The sequence below is a fragment of the Nicotiana sylvestris genome, chromosome 3, assembly GCF_000393655.2.
Source record: "Nicotiana sylvestris chromosome 3, ASM39365v2, whole genome shotgun sequence".
Lineage (NCBI taxonomy): Eukaryota > Viridiplantae > Streptophyta > Magnoliopsida > Solanales > Solanaceae > Nicotiana > Nicotiana sylvestris.
In genome coordinates, this window is record NC_091059.1 from 7,743,026 (window position 1) to 7,764,015 (window position 20,990).

Here is a 20,990-nt window from a genome sequence, read left to right on the forward strand (position 1 = left end):
TCCTACACAGTGCTTCTAACTAAGCTAAGTAGGAATTACAAGGAAGGTGTTTTAACAAAGGTGAAACACAACTAAGGACATTAATGACTCAATACAGGGAACTGGTCCATTATGTTGTTCTTTGTTCTTGATGCCCTTGAGAATCACTTGCCAGATTAATTGCTCACTTGAGAGAGTGCTTGATAATTCTTCAATATGCAAGTGATGTTTTACCTTTGCTTAAATGTTAATATTGCATAGGTGACATCATTTGAATAATGTAAGCATGTTTGGTACAAGGGCATTTTCCATAAAGTTGACTGCCTTACTGTTTGCTCTACTGCACGTGCAGGAACCAACTTTACAGCTGTCTGGGGGTTGACTGGTACAGTCACTAAAGAAACTGGTGTCCATTTGTTCCCTCTACTATTTCTCTTGACTCTGGAGAATTGAACCATATCCCCGACTTGAGGCTTGTTGATCTTGAGTCCTTGAGGATGTATAACAGATTCCCTATCTGGTTCTTAATGTTAAGTTTATTAGATCATCAAAATATAACAGGGATACATATAAGCCTATCAAATTTGTAATTAGGGAATGAGTTTATCCCACGTTCATACCCTCCAAAAACTTTAAGTAAGTTTATCTTATATCTATCGCTAATAGATACAATAATAATGTAGTCTCATCTGATGTTTATATAAAACCAATGAATACAAGATATGTATATTTTATACACATATTTATCGCTTTAACTATGTTGAAATTGATACCTTCAATTCCAATTCTCATCGTTCTCATCTCGAGGATTCACAAAAGAAAAGCAAAACAATAGAAGAGTTAGGAAGAGAGGGTTTTGATGAAAGCAAGAAGAAGGTTCAGGAATATAGACAATTACAAAAGACTAAAAACTTACTCTCTCAATTATCTGATAAAGTTAATGGGACACGTGGAACTGCCCAACCCACAAGATCAAACACTAAAAGACTCAACCGGAGCCTTTTGACTGTTTTGAATAGAGCTTGCAAAAATGCAAATACCAAGTGGAGGAATGTGTTCTTTTAGATCAGATATTGCTGCTTCACCACAGACGTTAGATCAGACTGATTTATTACACAAACCACCGGATATATATAGGAATTGTACAACCAGTACATTAGCTGTATTGGTACAATAGATGTATACTAAATAGGTACAATAACTGGATTTGGATTATATTGTATAGCCAATAGATAATGTACAAATATAGCAAGTTTTTCTTTTCTACTTTTAGCAAAATACTTGTAATAGATACATTACACTACAACAATGAAAATACAAGGAAAGTTTTCATAAATTCAGCCTCTAAATTCCTACATGGTATCAGAGCAACTCTGAGATCCTAATATCTTAGTTGCCTTCTTCTTTCTTTCTTTCTTTCTTTCCTTTCTTCATCTTCTTCAATCCAAGTTTGGAAATGGGTTCAACATCTTATGTAACCTCTGCAAGCATTGGAAACACTGCTAATATTGCGCCAGACCACTCTCACCCTTTCTTTCTTCATGCATCAGATTCAGCAGGGATAAACTTGATAAACTATAACCTTCAATGGAAAATGGTATGGAGGATGGAGAAGGTCCATATTGATTTCCCTTTTTGCAAAGAACAAAATAAGGTTCATAGATGGAACTCATATTGCACGAGCTTCAGATTCAACAGACTTTAAATTATGGAGTAGATCAAATACTATAATCATATCATGGTTGCTTAACTCATTGTCATAAAAAAAATAGCTGACAATATCATATATTCTAAGACAACAAGAGATATGTGGAAGAAGCTTGAGGACGGGTTTAGACAGTCCAATGGAGAAAAACTTTATCACCTGTAGAAGGAGTTAAGTGATTTAGTGCATGAGTCAAATGACATTACAAGATACTTCACAAAAAATCAAAGGATCGTGGGATGAACTAGACGCCCTAAATACTAATATTAACTGCATTTGTGCATGTCAGTGTGGAAGAAAAACAAAGGTGGCAAAGTCTCTTCAAGATGGGAGGTTGATTCAATTTTTGATGGGTTTGAATGATGTTTACTCAACTATTAAGAGTAACATAATAATGATGTCACCACTGCATTATGTCAACCATACATATGCACTTCTGATGAAAGATGAGAAACAAAGAGAGGTCTATGTAAACTCACAATTCCTTAGAGAGTTTGCATCATTCTTGGATGGAAATCAAGGTAGTTTCAATCAGAATCTGAAAACTTTGAGTCCAAAGAAAAGAGGAACAATCTACTTTGCTCTCACTGCAAGAAAACTAGACACACAGTAAGTGCTATAGGATAATAGGATTTTCAAGTGATTTCAAGTTCATTAAAGCTAAGAGATTTCAGGGAAATGTGAGAAGCAATGCAATTTTCTCAACAGAGAGAGAACAAGACCAAGGTGCAAACTCATTTGATGCGGGAAACAAGGGGCAACAAATCACTCAACAATAATACTCACATCTCATGCAACTTCTTCAGAATGTGAATAACCAGGCAGGAACATCAGACTCAGAGATTGCAACAAATGTTGCAAGTTGCTCTAGTAATATTTTCAAGAACTCAATTTACAGAATTGTTCATTTCAACCAAATCACCTAGATATTGGACACTGGTGCAACAGAGCACACGTGTTTTGTTTCAATGACTTTCTTAGAACTAAAACCTCTTTTTTTTTTTCTTTTTGTCAATATTCCCAACTTATTTAGGGTTAAAGTCACTCAAACTGAAAGTGTCATTCTTAACTCTAATATTTCTCTTAGGAATGTACTATTTGTCCCTAGTTTCAAGTATAATCTTATTTCACTTTAAAGATTATGTCAACGATTACAATATTTGCTAATCTTTTCTTCATATGGTTGTCTATTGCAGGCCCCTTCAATTAAGAGGCCTCTGGAGTTTGATGAAGCTAAAACAAGCTTTTATCTTCTAGAGTCTATTATTTAGCATCCTATGAAGTTAGCTTCAGAGAATACAGTTTCTTTATGTAGTTAAGAACACCCAAGTTAGTTTTCAATTTCTAGTTGTCTTTCAATTTGTGTAAAGAATGCTTCTGATGTAAGGTTGTGGAACCTTATATAAGGGCACATGCTATTTTCAGCAATAAAGAATATTTGTTCAAAATCATTGTCTCCCTTTAATTTTGATTCTACTTGCAATAGTTGTCCATTAGCAAGACAATCAAGGTTTCCATTTTCATCCAATGAAATCAGTTCTAGAAATGTCTTTGAATTAATGCACATTGATACTTGGCCCCATACAAAATACCTACACATGATGGACATAAATATTTTATAAATATAGTTGATGATTATAGTATAGGTACATGGAGCTATCTCTTAGAAATTAAGAACAATGCATTTTATCTACTGAAGTCTTTTTTTTGTCCATGGTGGAGAGACATTCAATACAAAAGTAAAAGTAATTAGATTAGACAATGTTTTAGAGCTTGGGAGAGTGCAATTTCCTTAGTTTTTTCTTGCATCTCATGGCATAATTCTTCAGACATCATGTGTTCATACTCCACAATAAAATGGGGTTATGGAGAGGAAATATAAACATCTATTAGAAGTTTCTAGGGCACTACTACATCAATCTAAGGTGCCTATGTCCTATTGGGAGAATGTTTGTTAACTGTAACTTTTTAAATCAGTAGATATCCCTCCAGAATTCTTAAGAACAGAACACCATATCAGATTTTGTTTGGGGGTTACCCTCTTATTCATTTCTAAGAAGCTTTGGTTGTCTGTGTTACACTTCCACAATTTCAAACAACAGAGAAAAGTTTGAACCTAGAGCCAATGTATGTACATTTATGGGATATCCTTATGGAAAGAAGGGATATAAGTGACAAAATTAAAGAGAAAGAGAATGATAGTATCTAGATATGTAAAGTTTTATGAACCCCATTTTCTGATTCTTTTTTCTCCAACAATGAACATTCTGCACTTTTATTTTTCAGTCCAGCACCTTCACAAAACCAATTTGAATTCACGCCTTCAACTACTAAAGATATCAGTGATATCCCTTCTCATCCAACAGTTGTCTCAGACCCTCATCTCACGTTTGACTATTCCTCTCATCCCATTTCACCAACTAGAGAGTCCACAACTCCTATATTATCCTTCTTATTCTCCCATCTCACCAATCAGACAGCGTCCTGCACAAGTTCCTGAAAGTCATTTAAAGCTATCAGAAAGGCCATATACAAGACCATGATATTTAAATGATTATATATGCAATTCGGTTTATCTTACTGATTTTACAGACTCTTGCTTTAACCAACCCATTGTCCCCCCAACATACTCCTTTTCTGCTTTATCAACTACCAACCAGCAGGTTATAAACTCCATTGTTAATATCATTGAACCAACTAGTTTCTATCAATTATTCGTGCATCCAAGATGGAAACATGCAACGAAGTTTGGAATTCAAGCTCTAATTGATAATCAGAATTGGGACATTGTTGAATTGCCAAAACGAATAAAGGATTTACCTTGTAAGTGGGTGTATAAGATAAAACATAAGTCAAATGAAAACATAGAAAAATTAAAGTCAAGATTGATAATTAGAGGGGACATTCAAAGGGAAGAGATTGATTTCAATGAAATATTTAGCCCTTTGGTAAAGATCACCACTATTAGATGCATTTTGACAATAGCAGTTAAGAAAGGTTAGAGAATTTCACAACTAGATGTAAATAATATATTTCTGGATGGTGAGTTGGAAGAAGAGGTCTATATGAGATTTCCTGCGGGAATGGCTTGCCCCTGATATGTATGTAAACTTAAAAAGTCTTTGTATGGACAAAGGCATGCATCACGACAGCGGGTATGCAAGGCTTATAACAACTTTGAACTTCAAAGATTTTGTCCCTTCTATGAACGAATATTCATTGTTTTTAAAAGGACATGCACTTATATTTCTATCGTTGCAGTCTATGTAGATGATATCATCCTAACGAGGAACAATCTTGAGGAATTGTTTGAATTAAAAGGTTTTCTAGACTAGGAATTCAAAATCAAAGATCTAGGAGATTTACATTATTTTTTGGGTTTGGAAATACTTTGAGAAATGCGTGGAATGATAGTCAGTTAGAGAAAGTTTACCATGGAACTCTTGGATGAGTATAATTGCAGTCATCTCTCAATGGTTTCATCACCTTTGGATCCTTCATGCAAATTGAGTGCGAAGTCTGGAGAATTGCTTAAGGATCCAACTTCATATCAGAGAATTCTTGGAAAATTAAACTACTTGACTCATATTCGACTAGATCTTCTTTTGCGGTGCATCATTTAAGTCAATTCATGCAACAACCTCCCACTTCCTATTTCTCTGCTGCTCTTAGAGTGATTCGCTATTTGTGTTTAGATCCATGTTAAGGGTTCTTCATTTCAGGAAATCCTTCACTCACTCTGTTAGCATTTTACGATGCTAATTGGGGTTCTTCTATAGACCCGCGATCGATTAGTCGATTCTTCATCACTCTTGGAGGATCTCCCATCTCCTGGAAATCAAAAAATAATCCTCGGTATCTCTCTCTTCCGCCGATGTAGAATATCATTCCATGAGAAGAATGTGGCAGAAATTACTTGGCTGACTCGTGTACATACACATCTGAACACTCCTCCATCTCTTCCCATTTTGGTACACTCTGACAGCCAAGCATCAATCCATATTGCTCGGAATATGGTCTTTCATGAAACGACCAAGAATGTGGAGCTTGATTTCCACTTTGTTAGGCAATAATTCATCTCTGGACTGATCTCTCTCGTTTGTCCCTGCATCATCACAACTAGGCTATCTATTCACAAAATCTTATTTGATTTTTGGCAAGTTGCGGGTTGCTTTTTTTCCCTCCAATTTGAGGGGGAGTGTTGAAATTGAAACCTTCAGTTCCAATTCTCATTGTTCTCATCTCAAGGATTCACAAATGAAAAGCAGAACAATGGAAGAGTTCGAAAGAGAGAGTTTTGATGAAAGAAATAAGAAGGTTCAGGAATGTAGACAAGTACAAGAGACTAAGACTGAGTCTCTCAATTATCTGATAAAGTTAATGGGACACGTGAAGCTGCCTAGTCCACAAGATCAAACAGTAAAATACTGAACAAGTGCTGTCCGATTGTTTTGAATAAAGCTTGCAAAAATGCAAACAAGTCAAGTGGAGGAATGTGTGCTTTTAGATCAGATATTGTTGCTCCATCACAACCGTTAGATTAGGCTGATTCATTGCACAAACCAACATATATATATATATATATATATATATATATATATATATGTATGTATGTATGTATGTATGTATATGGGAATTGTACAATCAGTACATTAGCTATATCGGTACAATAGGTGTATACTAAATAGGTACAATAGCTGGACTTGGATTATAGCGTATAGCCAATAGATAGTGTACAAATATAGCTATTTTCTTTTCTGTTTTTAGTAAAATACTTGTATAAATACATTACAACTACAAGAATGAAAACACAAGGAAATCCAGTCTCTAAATTCCTACACCATATTTAAGTGATATAAGCATTTTTGCTTTAATCTTTAACAGTAAAATTGCATGGTTTGGTGTAAACACCGGGAGAAAATAAGTTAGACCTTCTTTTGATCGGCCTTCCCCAGACTAGAACTGAAAGGACATACCGCCCCCAAAGGATTATGCAGAGCAAGCGAAAGAAAATATAATGTCGCGAGCTAGTATTCCTGCATGAAAATGGACGCGATATGGCACAACAACTTTCATTCAAACAAGCCTCAGATCTGATTCAGTAGCAATTCTATCTCATTTTTCTGGATCAAAGCCCAGTCCTCATCTTTTCAAGAGCTGCTCATGGCTTTCAGACAACTATCTTATCAAATTTCTAGTTTATTATCGAGGGCGACCAAATATGAGATAGGTTGCAGGTACTCTTTGTTCTCTCTCTTTTCTTTATGGGCATGCAAGTATTTACCTAATAGATATTTTTTTTGTCCCATTTGTGTTACATACTTTTCATTTTAGTCTATTCTAAAGAGAGTAATACCTTTTTATTTTTTGAAATTATGTAATCCTAGCATCCCCATTTTACACTTAATGACATGAAACTTGTTGGGATACATTTGATATCAAAGTTTGTTCTTTTATAAATAGAAAAAAATGGAAAAAAATAAGTACTTTCATTATCATTCATTGTCGATACACAAGATTTTTTCTTAACTCCCTATCACCGCTCATTTCAAAGAATAATTTTTGTACTTTGGATATATTTGGATTCCATGAAAAGAGTTTCTTTAATTTTTTTAAACCTTGTATCCAATGAAACACCTTTACATAAAATAGGATGGAAGGAGTACAAAATCTATGCTTCCATTCCATGTGGAATTGCTGTGTTTCTGTAGCTTTGCGTTGCCTTTGATTGTCTCTGTTAACACTTTGGACTATCTATCTATGTAGTAGAAGTTCAACAGAAAGCAAAAAGAGGAATAAATGAATGAAGATGAAATTTGTGGTGGTTTGTAGTCATATTTTCTATAATTAAATTGTTCCAAACGTTGAGTTGACTTAAGATTAATTAAATTGTTGCAGTTGTCTTCCCTTTTACCTGCATTTAGTTACTTGAATCAAACTTAGTTATACTAGACTACTATGTCTGTAATTAGAAAAAAGAATGCCACTTGATTAGAAACTGAAAAAAAAAAATGTCAGAAATGAATAAATAACTTTACCTTCGACAGATATCAATAGTGTACGTAGAACTATTACATCTATCAAAGAATTGAAGTTTTGTTATATATATTCTATTTTCCACTGTCAATGATATTCTAGCAGATATTTTAACAATACAGGATAAGGTTGAAGTGCAAAACTAATTCGTCGTCCAGTAATCTGGAGGGTTATAAGAATTTGTTTCATATTCAGTTTCCTAGTAAAAGACGAGCATGGTCTGAACAATAAAAAACGAGGCAAATAACCATTCCATAAGGTTCATAATATTCATGAAAATAGAAGCAAACATGAAATGGAGTATTATTTATTTATAGCATCTGAGGTGATGAACCAGAAGTACAACTACTTATTTTGTGTTACAGCAATCAAGAACCACAAGAGCAAACATAGCATTTTTTTGTTTTGTTTCAGAAAACCACAATCCATGACATTGGGATTCCTATCTTAAGGTCTTGTTCAATGGCCTTGATCTGTTTCCTTTGAGTCGGACATGCAAGAACAATCAGGGCAAGGACATTCAACTTTCTCATCTATTGTGCTAGTCATGCAAGAGCAATCAGGGCAAGGACATTCTACTGTAGTCAGCAGATTTCTTGTTCTTGGGAAGTTCAAATTCACAGTGTATTTCTTGGCAAAGACGCTCGACTCAATGGTACCCGGAGTTTCAACATGAGTCTCAGTCAACTGGCTACTGCTGAAATAGAAGCAAAGCGCGAAAACCATGAAAAGCAATGCAACTGAAATTTTCTTAGCCATGGATCCAAAAATTTAAATTAGTCCCTTCTGTAATACTTTTACTAGTGATGTGGATGCTCAAAGCAATTAAGTTGTTGAAATTTATAGCGATAGATTGCCTATAATGTTCGATTTTAGGATTGAAATAATTAGTACTAGCTGCAGGGATATCGATGTTGTATCAGTATATGCCTTTTGGAATTAGTGTTTCGGCTGTCTTTAATATAAAAAGTGATGCCAATTTATCTTGGAAGCTTAAGATGGTGTTTGATGCCACCTATGGACAAAAGAAAGCATCAATCAAAAAGACTGCAACAACAAACAACAACATATCCACGTATTCCCACAAGTGGGGTCTGGGGAGGGTAGAGTGTACGCAGACCTTACTCCTACCTTATGTAGGTAGAGAAGCTGTTTTCAATAGATCCTAGGCTTAAGTCGATCAAAAAGACTGCCTAATAAATATTTAGCTTTATGGCGTTAATATATCTGAATATCTGTCATAAGCTGAACAAGTCTTGATTGTCAACCACTTTCTGATATCTTCTGTCAGTGAATAGTTTCTACAGATGTTGTTGTTGTTGAAATGAGATTGTCTTATACTTCATAAGAGTTAAATAAAGGAAGTTTCGAATTGGCAAGAATTTATTTCACCAAATAAGACTATTCACAGCAATAGTATCAATTTTCAGAAACTAAGCCATCATGCAGCCAGTTTCTCATCATCAAGAAAGCCTCTTCTGCATCTTTATCGTCGTCTAAAGATTGTGGTCGATGGGCAAAACCATGACCCCGTCCCTCAAAAACCACAACTTTGCAACCATTGGCATTTTTCTCGACCTCCCTCAACACATTTACAGGACAAAGTGAATCGTTATCACCTGCAATGAGTAGTAGCGGAACCTTAATCTTGCTAGCAACAGATACGTCAATCCGTGTGCCATAAAATGAGATCCCAACACCAAACTGAGAACCCTGGTCTTGAGCCAATATGTCTATTAATAGGCCACCTCCAAAGCAAAATCCAATGACACCAAACTTCTTTGAGATTCCTGCAGCCACAAATTCATTGACCATCCATTTTGTCGATGTGAAGATGTCTCTCACAACCCGTTGTTTGTCTAGGTTACCACGCCATTGCTCAAACGAAGCCTGAGATTTGTCCTTTCCCCATGGATTGCCACGAAACAAATCTGGTACCAGAACACTGCAAAATTATTCAATAAACACCGTCAAACAACAGAGGAATTCAATTCAATTCCTAACTAAAAGGGCTTGACATAACAATGAAGCTGAAAACAATAGTACTAATGGATATAACTTACACACACTGACAATGTATAAGATAGCACGTATCCTGTCTTATTTTTCAAGTTACTAATCCCACTTTTCATGGACGGTTACTTATAGTTATCTTTTAGGTGTCCTGATATGTAAAAGGAAGTCACAAATCATTATTAATATGCTACAAATTTTGGTTGTTTGCATCACTTTCTTGCACATGGTATGAAGTAAGACAACCAAACGAGATACATTTTAAATAGAAAAGGAATAGCAGAAGGACTAAATTACTTACTTGTACCCATTGCATGCAACGCGATATGCAAAATCTCTGGTAAATGAGTCCTCATATCCAAAGATATCAGATAAGAGCAAAATGCCAGTACCATTGTTGTTCTTTACCGCGTTGCAAAGATAAGCATCAATGCTATCAACTCCATCCTCAATGGAAAGCTCAACTCCGTTAACCAATTCACAAGCCTCATCCTCTACTTTCACATTGCAACTAAAGATTTTGCATTTCCTAGGCTTTCTGAAGGATAACGAAAACCCCCAACACTTCACGTAGCTTTTCTGGACAATAACTGAAGCTTGACAGTCAGCCCTTTCTCGACAATTATCAACTTAAACAACACAAATTATCATGCATGAACTGAAGTTACAACTTAAAAAGGTACAACTTTGTTTGTTCCTTTCTACATACAAAATGTACGCGCCTTCTCTGATCGATTTAAAGTAAACTAGGAAATATGGCATACTTCAAACGTAATTAAGAATTTCATAACCACTTAGCTTTTAGCAGATTAAAACATAATATAATCTCTCCATAAACCTGTTGCCTTTTGATCTCAATTTGAAAATTATATACTTAAAGTCGAAAGAAACCCCAGCCTCCAGAGGCGGACAAAGGATTTGAATTCTATGGATTCGAACTCATTGTATTGTTCCAGTTATGGATTCATATATGCTATTTGTTCTTACTTTAGATAATTTTTTACTCATAAATTTATGCTACGCGTCGAAAGTACTGGGTTCGGATGAACCCGGCACTGCTACGCTGAACCGCCCCTGCCAGCCTCGTCATACTGGAGAGTATTGCCATAATAATAGAAAACAGGATAGAACTTTTTCCTGCAGTTTATTATTTGACCAATCAGCCACATTACACAATGTTGTATTTTCATGTCAAGACTACCTAGTCTTTCAATTTAATCAATGTTCAAAACTACAACAACAACAACAACCCAGTAAAATTCGACAAGTGGGGTCCGGGAGGGTAGAATGTACGCAGACCTTACCCCTACCCAGAGGGGTAGAGTGACTGTTTCCGAAAGACCCTCGGCTCGAGAAGAAGAAAAATAAACAATAGACTATAGATCAGTGACAGCAATAGAAGATAAAAAATAGTAACAACATCGTAAGAAATAGAAAAATAGATGTAAAAGCAATAACTATAAACAACAATACTACCGTAGGAAAGACTGAGGAAACTACTTACTAACAACCCACAGCGAAACATCAACAAGCCAGCCCCGCCCCGGAAAAAAAAATGCTCGACTCCCTCCTAACCTACAATTCTAATGCTCGACCTCCACCCCTTTCTATCCAGAGCCACGTCCCCAAAGAAAACATGTTAAATTTTGATGGAGATCAACAATCCAAGTCCAATTGGCACTATTGTTTCCTTGTTATGATCATTGTCTATTCCATGATATTTATAAAATGGGCATCCGACAAATCAGCTAGAGATAGTGCTGCTAAGTAAAGTGACAACAACAGACAGGGGAATGGGCAGTACAAAAAATTGGACAAAATTGAGAAGAAGATAAAAGAAGGGAGTTCTCAGATTGATAACATCAGCAGCTATCAAGAAATCACTAGTAGACTAGTATAATAAGCTGAGTGTAATGTGTATTCTGCAATTACCGACTTAAAATCCTGAATTCGCCTGTAGGAGTATGCTTTTCATATCCCAATTTTGCTATGATGCTAAATACTTACACTTATGGTCAGAGGCGGAGCCATGATTTCAACCATATGGGTTTTAGATTCTAGAACGATGATTTCAAGTGCTATTAACTAGGTTCTAAATTTAATATTTGTACATATTTAGTGATTTTGAAGGGGAGCCTTGGAGCAACGCTAAAGTTGTCTCCGTGTGAGCTATAAGTCACTGGTTCGAGTCGTGGAAACAGCCACGGATGCTTGCATTAGGGTAGAGTGTATACATCACACCCTTTGGGGTTCGGTCCTTCTCGTCCCTGCATGAATGCGGGATGCTTTATACAACGAGCTACCCTTTTTATATTTAGTAAATTTTTTAACACAAATACATTTGATTGATCCTATAGCCGAGCTTCTAGCTCCGTCATATGTATAAAAAGCAACATTTGGCCTATATGCACAATATAATTTCGACGAAGAATATTCAACTGATCATAATTAAAGTCAGAAAACCTACTGAAAATGGAAGATGGAATGGAGCATCAAGCGGTCGCAAGAATGTCCCCCTCCTATTAAGGAGAATGCTGCTACTACTTGTAGTTGCTGGAGCTGTATACAGAAGGGCCGACTCCATTTTTCCAACTCTCTTGTTTTGCTAAAGCAAGTGAAGAAGCTATTAATGTGCTAAATACAGAGAAAAAAGAAAGGTGACTAGTGGACAATAATAATGCATGGCATGGAGAAAATATCTTTGCCTCAAGAATTAGAGCCTCAAATGTGAAATATCTCAATCTTTTTTCTTTTTTCTTTCTTTCTTTGACGACAAGGACTTCAAGCCTGATAATTGCAGTAAACTCACTAAGGCGTCTTTTGTTGGGTGTATAAGAATAGTGCGGAATAAAGTGTATTAGTAATGCAGAGATTAATAATGCATGAGTTAGTAATGCAAGCATTAGTTATGCAGATATTATCTTTTATCTACTGTTTGGTATAGTGTATTAAAAATTATAATGCATTGCATAATTTTTAAGAAAAATAGTTGTTTACAAAAATACCCTCCATATTCTCTAGCTTTGAGGGACTTTGAGGATAATTTTATCTTTACCGTACAAATACATGCATTAATAGCTTGGTATTACTAATGTCATGTTTTTTTATGCATTACAAGGATAATACTAAATATGATGTATAACTAATACAAGCATTAATTATACACAGATTGAAAAAATATATCAAACAAAGTATTAGTAATGCACCGAACTAATGCTTGCATTATTTTTTCTAATACCTCAGGCCAAATGACCCCTAAGTTAGTTTCTATAGTATAATGGAAATGTCATCCAAAATTAAATAGCAAAAAACCAAATTTGTCTTGTATTTAGGTGAAGTGACTAAAATAAATTTTGTGATAAAAAGTCACCCAAATTACGTAATTGTAATAACACACAAGAACTAGTAATTTTCCGTGATACTTGGGCAAAATTCAGTATTTTTGACTGTAGCAAATAATAATTTTATGGCTTTTGTAATACTTAGACAAAGTTGAGTTAATTTTCTTTTTTTTTCTTTGGCCTCGTCAACTCAACGTTAACTTTGCCTACGCGACAGGGCACAACTTGACATAAATTGTCTCTTAGCACGTTCATTATGTGCTTGTTTTTGCTCTAGGGAATTGAACCCAGGACCTTTTCTAACTTAAGACTCAACAAAATCAATAGACTAAGGCTATTTAGTCTATTTCTTATCCAAAAATATGAGGATTAAAGTTATTATTCATGTTCTTCTATAAATTTCGACACCGCTTATAAATTTTGTTAAAATAGCACGGGTTAGCCAGTTTTCGGATTGGTCATTCAAAAATAGCTAGCGTTTGCCAAGTCATTGAAAAATAGCTACTATTTTGCTGCAACAGAGACCGCTCCAGCATAATATACTGGTGTTCGGTGCACATGTGTATGAACTTCCAGCATATTATGCGTTTGACCAGTATACTTTGCTGGCTCCAGTTTACTGGAACTCCAGTATATTATGCTGGAGTATTTTTTCGGATTCTGAACAGTATTTTCATTCAGATTTATCTTTACATGAAAAGTTGCTAAATTTTGATTACTTTTGGAACTATAGCTATTTTTGAACGACCACTTGTAAATCTGAATATTTTTGAATTTCTCCCTAAATTTTTTTGACGTACGCGTTTGACCAGTATTTTAATGCAATGAAGTGATAGGTGGCTAAGCCCCCGAGCAATTTGGGGTAGAGGCTTGATTGATGTTGACTCAACGTTATCTTTGTCTAGAACAAGATATTTTGCTTTGCTAAAACAAAGCTATAAATGAGCATTTGATTACTTTCCCATAGTAGAAAGGCCTTCTTAAAACAGTAAGCAAAGTGAAACAGTATTCAATAGTACTTGTTTTTCAAAATAAGAGGAGAATTAGATTTTTCATAATTCCTTTTATTAATGAAGAATCAACCATGCTCACCCAAACCGTTTAAATTAATATATATATATATATATATATATATATATATATATAAATAAAAAAAATTGTGTGTAATCATTATATAACTTATGTGGCTAGAAAAAAAGTAAACTGTAAATCGGCTAATCGTGTAAAGATCCCTTTATTAATAAAGGTCGGAGTAGTTGTTTTAAAGAATTTTCAACCTTAAAGAAACAAAATTAATCAATGTAAAATCGCATAATTTTCTCTAATAAACGGTAGCCATCACCTAGCTTGTTTGGCTAAGTTTTTCCAAGGCAAAAAGTTCCTTTTTTTTTTCTTTCAAAAAGAGGACTTCTTTCTCAAAGTTGAGGTGTTTGGTTAAATTTTTAGGAAGAATGAAAGAGCTAAAAAATTTTGAAAAGTTGAAAAAAAATAGCTTCTTCCAAAAAGTATAAGCAAAAGTTGTTTCTAAGTTTCCTCTTGGCAAAAATACCCTTAGCAAAAATTATATCTAAACATAATTCTACTAACATATAAGCATTTCTTTTTATTTTTTAGAATAAATTCATAATAATGGTGACTTTTGGGGGTGAATACATATATATATTTGTTCAATGATGTATTTAAACCATTGAAAGAATAAAGTACTTTCAATTTAATTTTCATATTTTACTTAATAAAAATGAAGAACTTAATTATAGTCTTTCACAATAAATATTTTAAATTATTTATCTACTTCAATAATATTTTAATATTAAGTAAAAAATTCCATGCCCTTATTTGTAATTTGACACTTAAAATACTATTTGAAAAGCTTGGCCAAACACATTACTACTTAAAGGTGCTTTTCATCTATGATGAACAGACTCAAAAATACTGCCACACCCGTATCAGATTCTCCAAAAATACACTACTTTTGGAAAATTCGACATGCACCCGGCGATATTTCCGGGGAGTCCGAACAACATAGCTTTTCATTGAATTAAACCAGCACTTTGCTGAATAAACCCTGTAAAATAAATAAATTGTTCCCTTGTGAATATTACATACTATGCCTTCCTTGAAATGCCAAAGTCTTGCTCTCATATACAATGGACTACTGATATTAGTAATCCTAATAACTGTCCTTGTTTTCTTGATGAAACTGTCGAGGCTCTTCTTTAAACTTGAAGATGCATAACACTGAGCTGAAACCTCTCTTGGCAAACATTTTTCTTCTGTTTTGAGCATCCTTTCCCAAACGAATATATACATGATCCCTCGCCAAACAAATATATACATGACAATGTCATGATGTCTATACGGCTTCTCTTCCGTTAACAAAATTTAATGGACTAAGAATAGGAACCTAGTTCATACTTTCATGCAAAGTTTCATGTTCATGAGCTAGGAACCCTGTTCAGCAATTCGTTCATGACCGGGAATCTAAAGATTGAATTGCAAGCTTGGCTGCTACCAAGGAAATATTTTCTTGCACATATCCTATGGAATCTTCAAGTCTCTCTAGGGTATCCCTGATGTCCATTGCTCTCAACTTCTTTTTTTGCAGCTTCTGCAATTCTGACTCAGAGGATCCTGCGAAAAAGGAAAGGTAATACAAGATTGAAAATAAGAAACAAACATATTTGATCATCAATTGCTTTCTCAAATGCTGGAAAGCTCCTCATGGTTTCCACGCAATTCATAACTACATCAGCCATCCTGCATCTTGTACCATTTAGTGAAATACCATTATAGCACATCTTATGCATGCAACTTGCAAGGATATCTCTGACATAAGGATTACCCCTTCTGGTTGAGAGAAATTGATGAGGATCGAGAAGTAACCTTCTCTTTCGTTCAACATAGAAACAAGGGAGAAGAAATGTTTCTTGCTACTAAATATAGTCCCTATGGATGTCCCAACTCCCTATGCTCTGTGAAAGTTGGGATCTTTCTTATACTATTTCCCTTTTGTTTAGGCACATATCTAAATATAGGTTTTGGAACTGAAACACCCAAAAAAGGAATGACAGTATTGATGTTCATCTGAAAAGTCGGGAACTATTATTTTACTGTTAAATACCTTTAAGTATTATTTTGATTTGGCTCCAATCCAAAATAAACTAGTGCATTTCAGTATATTTAGATAGGAAATAAACTGTACCTCAATCTAGGGGCTGTCTGTCCTGTATTAGACATTTGGTAAGGTAGATAAGAGGAGGCAAAACAATAGTCCAGATTTTGGTTTGCCCAACTAAATTTAGTCCAAAGGCATTCAATAATTCAATCCACGGGGACATTCCAATTCAATGCGTGTTGTTTCAAGAGTTAGTGCAACGTTGGGTTTTGGATGAACAGTAATTACACACCCACATGTTTAGATCAAACTAACAAACCTTAACAGACTTCAAAATGCAGCAATTATTTAAACAAGAATTGCGGAATCTAAACAAGCAAATGCAGCAATTATTTAAACAAGAATTGCGGAATCTAAACAAGCAGATTCCATAAATCCTGTCCCGAACCTAGAGTTTATAAGTATATGTGGGATATCAGCCTTTGAGTTAATCAAACTATGCAGCAGTTTGAAGAAACTAATCTGAAATATTGCACTCCCATTGATATTTATTATAGCTGGACTCGTAAGAAACATGATACCATTCCATTCAGAAGTTGCGTCAAACACCTTTGACTGAGATGAGGATAATACATAATGTATAGATATCCTTGGAGACTGACTACTTACCAGAAACAGGTTGAAGTGCTGCAAAGGATACAAGCTCAGGGAAAGGTGGAATGAAGCTGTTGTCGCAATCCGGAACAGGTGTCTTCTCAGACCATTTCAAAGAGTTTGCAGTTAAAGTTTGCAACAAAGCTTCTTGAGGAGCCTGAAGAAATATATGCTATTTAAGTTTCACATTTTCAGCCCAGCCCTAAGTGAAAAGAACTCAACCTTTCATTGCCTAAACTTTGTTTAGATCAAGTAAATGTGCAATATGAATGAACCTATGCTAGTTTGGTAACAGTTCTGGACAAAAAGAAGGAACCACTGAGAGCAAACTTAACAAGATAAAGTATCTTCTCAACAAAAGGCAGAAGAATATGGAATAAGCTAAACAAGATGGAACAATTTAATAGCATCAATGCCAATGAGAGGTGCATTTGTCGCAATGTACTTACAAAAGACAAACTTTTGAAACTTTAAGATAGTGCATGCTTCCCAAAGACAAATAGACTGACACACAGAGAGAAGAGAGAAGAGAGAAGGGAGAAGGGAGAACCTTCAGCTTTATTTCCAAGCTATTCAAATTACGGAGAGCTTCTTTTATCTCCAAAACTTTGGAACTTAGTTCTGTCTCGCCGTGTGGAATGTTGTCCAGCAATGGTATGACTGCACCTGTCAAGTATGGTTCTGCCTACAAATTATGTCAAAGTGAAGACCTGCTCGGATATTCTGATTGTGAGCACAAGAATATCTACAGTGCTTAAGTTAATAATTATAGCGAATGATTTCTGACAGAAACAGAAAGTAAAGACTCTATAACTACTTATAAGCCCCTATGCCATTAAAGAACTTCCACAGTCTGGCGTAGCTACCTCGTATTGTAAAAGCTCATAAAAGAATTGCTCTTATTTTCCCATCACTAAGCTGAACATTGATAGCATGAATTGGTCATTACCTCGCTCCATATCCTACTTTTTGACATCTCCAACTATTACCTTTTCTTCATTGAACTTTGCTTGAAACTGTTTCTAGTGTGACACTTAAATTAACAAATAACATTTTTTAGGCCTTTTGGGGAAAAAAAGGAGCACACATGTAGAGTGCCACGACTCAACTTTCTTAAAATATACGTTGCACATAACTGGCAAAGAGTAAAGATACCTTTATCTGTAGAAACTGACTAGTCCAACTCCTTTTCAGGTGTTGAACTTGAAGAATTATTAGAATTCAGCTATGTTGCTCGGACTCTCCGAAAATGTGGCCGGATACGTGTCGGATCCTCCAAAAGTAGTGCATTTTTGAAGGATCCGACACGGGTGCGGCTACATTTTGGAGAGTCCACGCAACATGGCAATTCAGTACATAAAATAGGCAATACAAAAGGGAGCCATTTAGTAGAAAAGTCATTGTTCCATCTCCTTTGAACTGGTTAAAAGGCTGAGTGATTCTTTCTACCCCACATCGTATAGATAGAGAAAACGTGTCAACAACCAAATAGCAGAGTTGCTATATCAGGCACTTAGGATAGCATGATGGAGAAATGAGATATTGTGCTCATCAACTTACAAGCTAGAAAGGCATTATTAAACCTATAATTAGTGACAGAGACCTTACCTGTTCAAATTTCAGAATTTTGGCACGGCCTATACCCCTAATAGAGACTAATGCACCAATCTCCAATTTCTCAACCTGCGTAGCAAAGTGAAGATTCTCTTTTACTTTGGGTTCTGTTTGATAATTGTTACAGCAGCAAAGTAAGAAAACTCACTTTCTCTATTGCAACCAAGCAACCGTATCTAGCAGCAAAAGATGCTTCTCCTGATGTATCATTTATGGCTATAGGATCTAGAACGAAGTGCACAAAGAACCTCTTCTTCTTAAAAAGAGACTGCAGCAATGAGGAGGAGAAAAACTGTGGTTAAGGTAGAATGTTTTGATGATTACTGCTCACCAGAATTATAATATTCAAGAAAATACGATCAATTGATTGCTTCTCTTCCCAAATTTTAAAAATATCTATTTCACAACATTTTGTACCAATTATCCTGTCATGCAAAGATTCTCAAGGGGAATAAGCATCTACGATGCAAGCACGCTGTGCAGGTGGTCAAATAGTAGGATATTGTTTTTTAAGCAATCATTAATGCAGAAAGCTCGCAGCTGTTTTATCAAGATAGATATGTAGCCATAAGCAATGAGTTATTCGCGCATATACTAATAAAACTATTAGCATGTCATAACTCAAACTTGAGTATTATAGAATGATAAGAAACTACTAAACCATTATCATTAGCTATAATATCACATATGAAAACGTTTATATCGTGCACCTCCTCTAACAGCGCCAAGTATCTTGCTTCATACAAGTGTAGAGTCTTTGTCTCTGAAGGGACTAATACCTGCAAACAAAGAGTTTGTAGACTGACTATCTTTACTTGTTTTTACTATCAAACTTAAGATAAAAATACACACTAAACATTCTTTAGTTTGAGCTTTCTATTGGTTGCAGATAACCACAAATTTGACCACAAAAATGAAAATTCTCAGTACTTAATCTCTCCAGTTTACTTAAAGAAAATGATAAACCAAAATTTATGTAACTTAAAAACCCGACAAAATATAAACTCCCTCCATTCTAAATTATTTGGTATAGTTTGACTCGACGCCAATTTTAAGAAAGATATGAAGATTCCCAAAGCGTGTGCTTTTAACGATGTCATAATATTTGTTATAGTCAATTTCAAAGTTGTGGTCTTAAATATGTCAAAAGATTTATACGGCTGTCAAGTCAATTGTCTCCGAATTCTTTTTAGAACGGACTAATAAAAAAATAGTATCAAACCTGTTGGAATAGAGAGAGTAAAGATACTAAATGGGGAAAACTCAAATGAGAAACGCCCCAAAAGTGAAGAAAAAAGAGAACCCAGATGAGAAAAATAAATAAAAGTAATGTTCACCTGGTCAATAGGGAAGGGAAGAAGCGGCAGCTGTAAGGAGGAAGCCCAAGTGACAAAACGACGTCGTTTCTTATCTAACTGAGGAATTCTGTGAACAGAATGAAATGGAAAGGAGAAGCTAAATAAAATGGTGGTGGAGTTGGAGTGCAGGTGCAGCAATTGTGTTTTACTTGTGCAGAGTAAGGGATTAAAGGTTGATGGATGAGGAAAAGATAAGCAGACATTCATCTTGACTGGACTGCCTCTCACTCAGTGTTTGAAAATGAATTAAACATTATATATATACATGTGTTAGGAAATAAAAGCAATTTAGTAAAACATGAACAAGAAATAGAGATAGAGAGAATGAAGAGATTTTCTTCTTCAATTGTGTGTGTTTTTCTATCTATTACAAGGCCTTTATATAGGCATAATAAGTGAAGAAAATATGTCATAGAATATGTCATTGAACATACAAATTATGTCATTGAATATGTCATTAAGCGTTTTAGATGAAGATCATGGAAGAAGAGTAGACATCCACCATAATGTGATATTCATCAAAACACGATGAACGTTTTAATACTTTTAACATTTCTAAAAAATAACAGACTACAGTTTTAGTTCTTGGTTTTTTGTTAAGCTTTGATAGGGTGAAAAGTGTTACCGCTTATAGCCCGTTTGACTAAGCTTTTTTTGGTCCAGAAGTGTTTTTTTTTGGCCAAAAGCACCGTGGCTAAGCTTTTGGAAGGGAAAAATGTGCTTTTGAGTAGGAGCAAACGCAGTTTTGGAGAAGCAGAAAAAGTAGCTTCTCTCCAAAAAGCACTTTACTGATAAGCACTTTTGAGAAAAATACACTTAGAAGCAGTTTTCAAAAGGTTGGTCAAACACTAATTACTGCTCAAAAGTGTTTTTCTAATTAATTAGCCAAACACAAACTAATTCTCACCAAAAGTACTTTTTGAAAGTACTTTTGAGAAAAACACTTCTCAAAATAAGATGATTTTAAAATCACTTCTCAAAATAGTAGTTAGTAAAAATATATATAATCAATTCTAATTTATTTTATATTGAAGCGTTATTATTGTTTTTTTATTAACTTTTTAAATAGTGGCAAACACATCACTTTTTCTGAAACTATTAATTTTATTTAAGATATGTACTACTATTATTTACTCCTAGTAAATAAGTTATTTACAATACATGACAATTTTTGA

General features: G+C 34.8%; 2 protein-coding genes across 3 annotated transcripts; both read right to left on the reverse strand.

Annotated features, from left to right (window-relative positions):
* Positions 1–8,976: 8,976 nt before the first annotated feature.
* Positions 8,977–12,379, reverse strand: LOC104237986 (uncharacterized). The gene is made up of 3 exons (XM_009792241.2): positions 12,201–12,379; positions 10,035–10,312; positions 8,977–9,665 (listed from the first exon to the last, which is right to left on the reverse strand). Exons 1-3 carry the CDS (start codon positions 12,315–12,317, stop codon positions 9,140–9,142), a joined length of 921 nt encoding a protein of 306 aa, XP_009790543.1. The 5' UTR covers positions 12,318–12,379; the 3' UTR covers positions 8,977–9,139.
* Positions 12,380–15,004: 2,625 nt separating this feature from the next.
* On the reverse strand, positions 15,005–20,067 carry LOC104237992 (uncharacterized). Of its 2 annotated transcripts, XM_009792250.2 has the most exons (7): positions 19,795–20,066; positions 19,168–19,236; positions 18,606–18,725; positions 18,452–18,526; positions 17,394–17,528; positions 16,859–17,000; positions 15,005–15,705 (listed from the first exon to the last, which is right to left on the reverse strand). In XM_009792250.2, exons 1-7 carry the CDS (start codon positions 20,020–20,022, stop codon positions 15,542–15,544), a joined length of 933 nt encoding a protein of 310 aa, XP_009790552.1. In that variant the 5' UTR covers positions 20,023–20,066; the 3' UTR covers positions 15,005–15,541. The 2 variants fall into 2 exon arrangements, with proteins under 2 accessions (XP_009790552.1, XP_009790559.1); XM_009792257.2 differs by lacking the exon at positions 19,168–19,236 and having other exon boundaries at positions 19,795–20,067.
* Positions 20,068–20,990: the final 923 nt, after the last annotated feature.

What these genes read in the sequence shown, in the direction of transcription:
- LOC104237992 (XM_009792250.2), bottom strand. Translation starts at nt 20,022, where the DNA reads ATGAATGTCTGCTTATCTTTTCCTCATCCATCAACCTTTAATCCCTTA. An exon ending in GCTTGGAAATAAAGCTGAAG is followed by an intron (nt 17,001 to 17,393) that starts GTTCTCCCTTCT and finishes ATATTTCTTCAG; the next exon opens with GCTCCTCAAGAAGCTTTGTT. An exon ending in AGCACTTCAACCTGTTTCTG is followed by an intron (nt 15,706 to 16,858) that starts GTAAGTAGTCAG and finishes CCTTTTTCGCAG; the next exon opens with GATCCTCTGAGTCAGAATTG.
- LOC104237986 (XM_009792241.2), bottom strand. Translation starts at nt 12,317, where the DNA reads ATGGAGTCGGCCCTTCTGTATACAGCTCCAGCAACTACAAGTAGTAGC. An exon ending in CATTCCATCTTCCATTTTCA is followed by an intron (nt 10,313 to 12,200) that starts GTAGGTTTTCTG and finishes GTTATTGTCCAG; the next exon opens with AAAAGCTACGTGAAGTGTTG. An exon ending in GTTGCATGCAATGGGTACAA is followed by an intron (nt 9,666 to 10,034) that starts GTAAGTAATTTA and finishes ATAATTTTGCAG; the next exon opens with TGTTCTGGTACCAGATTTGT.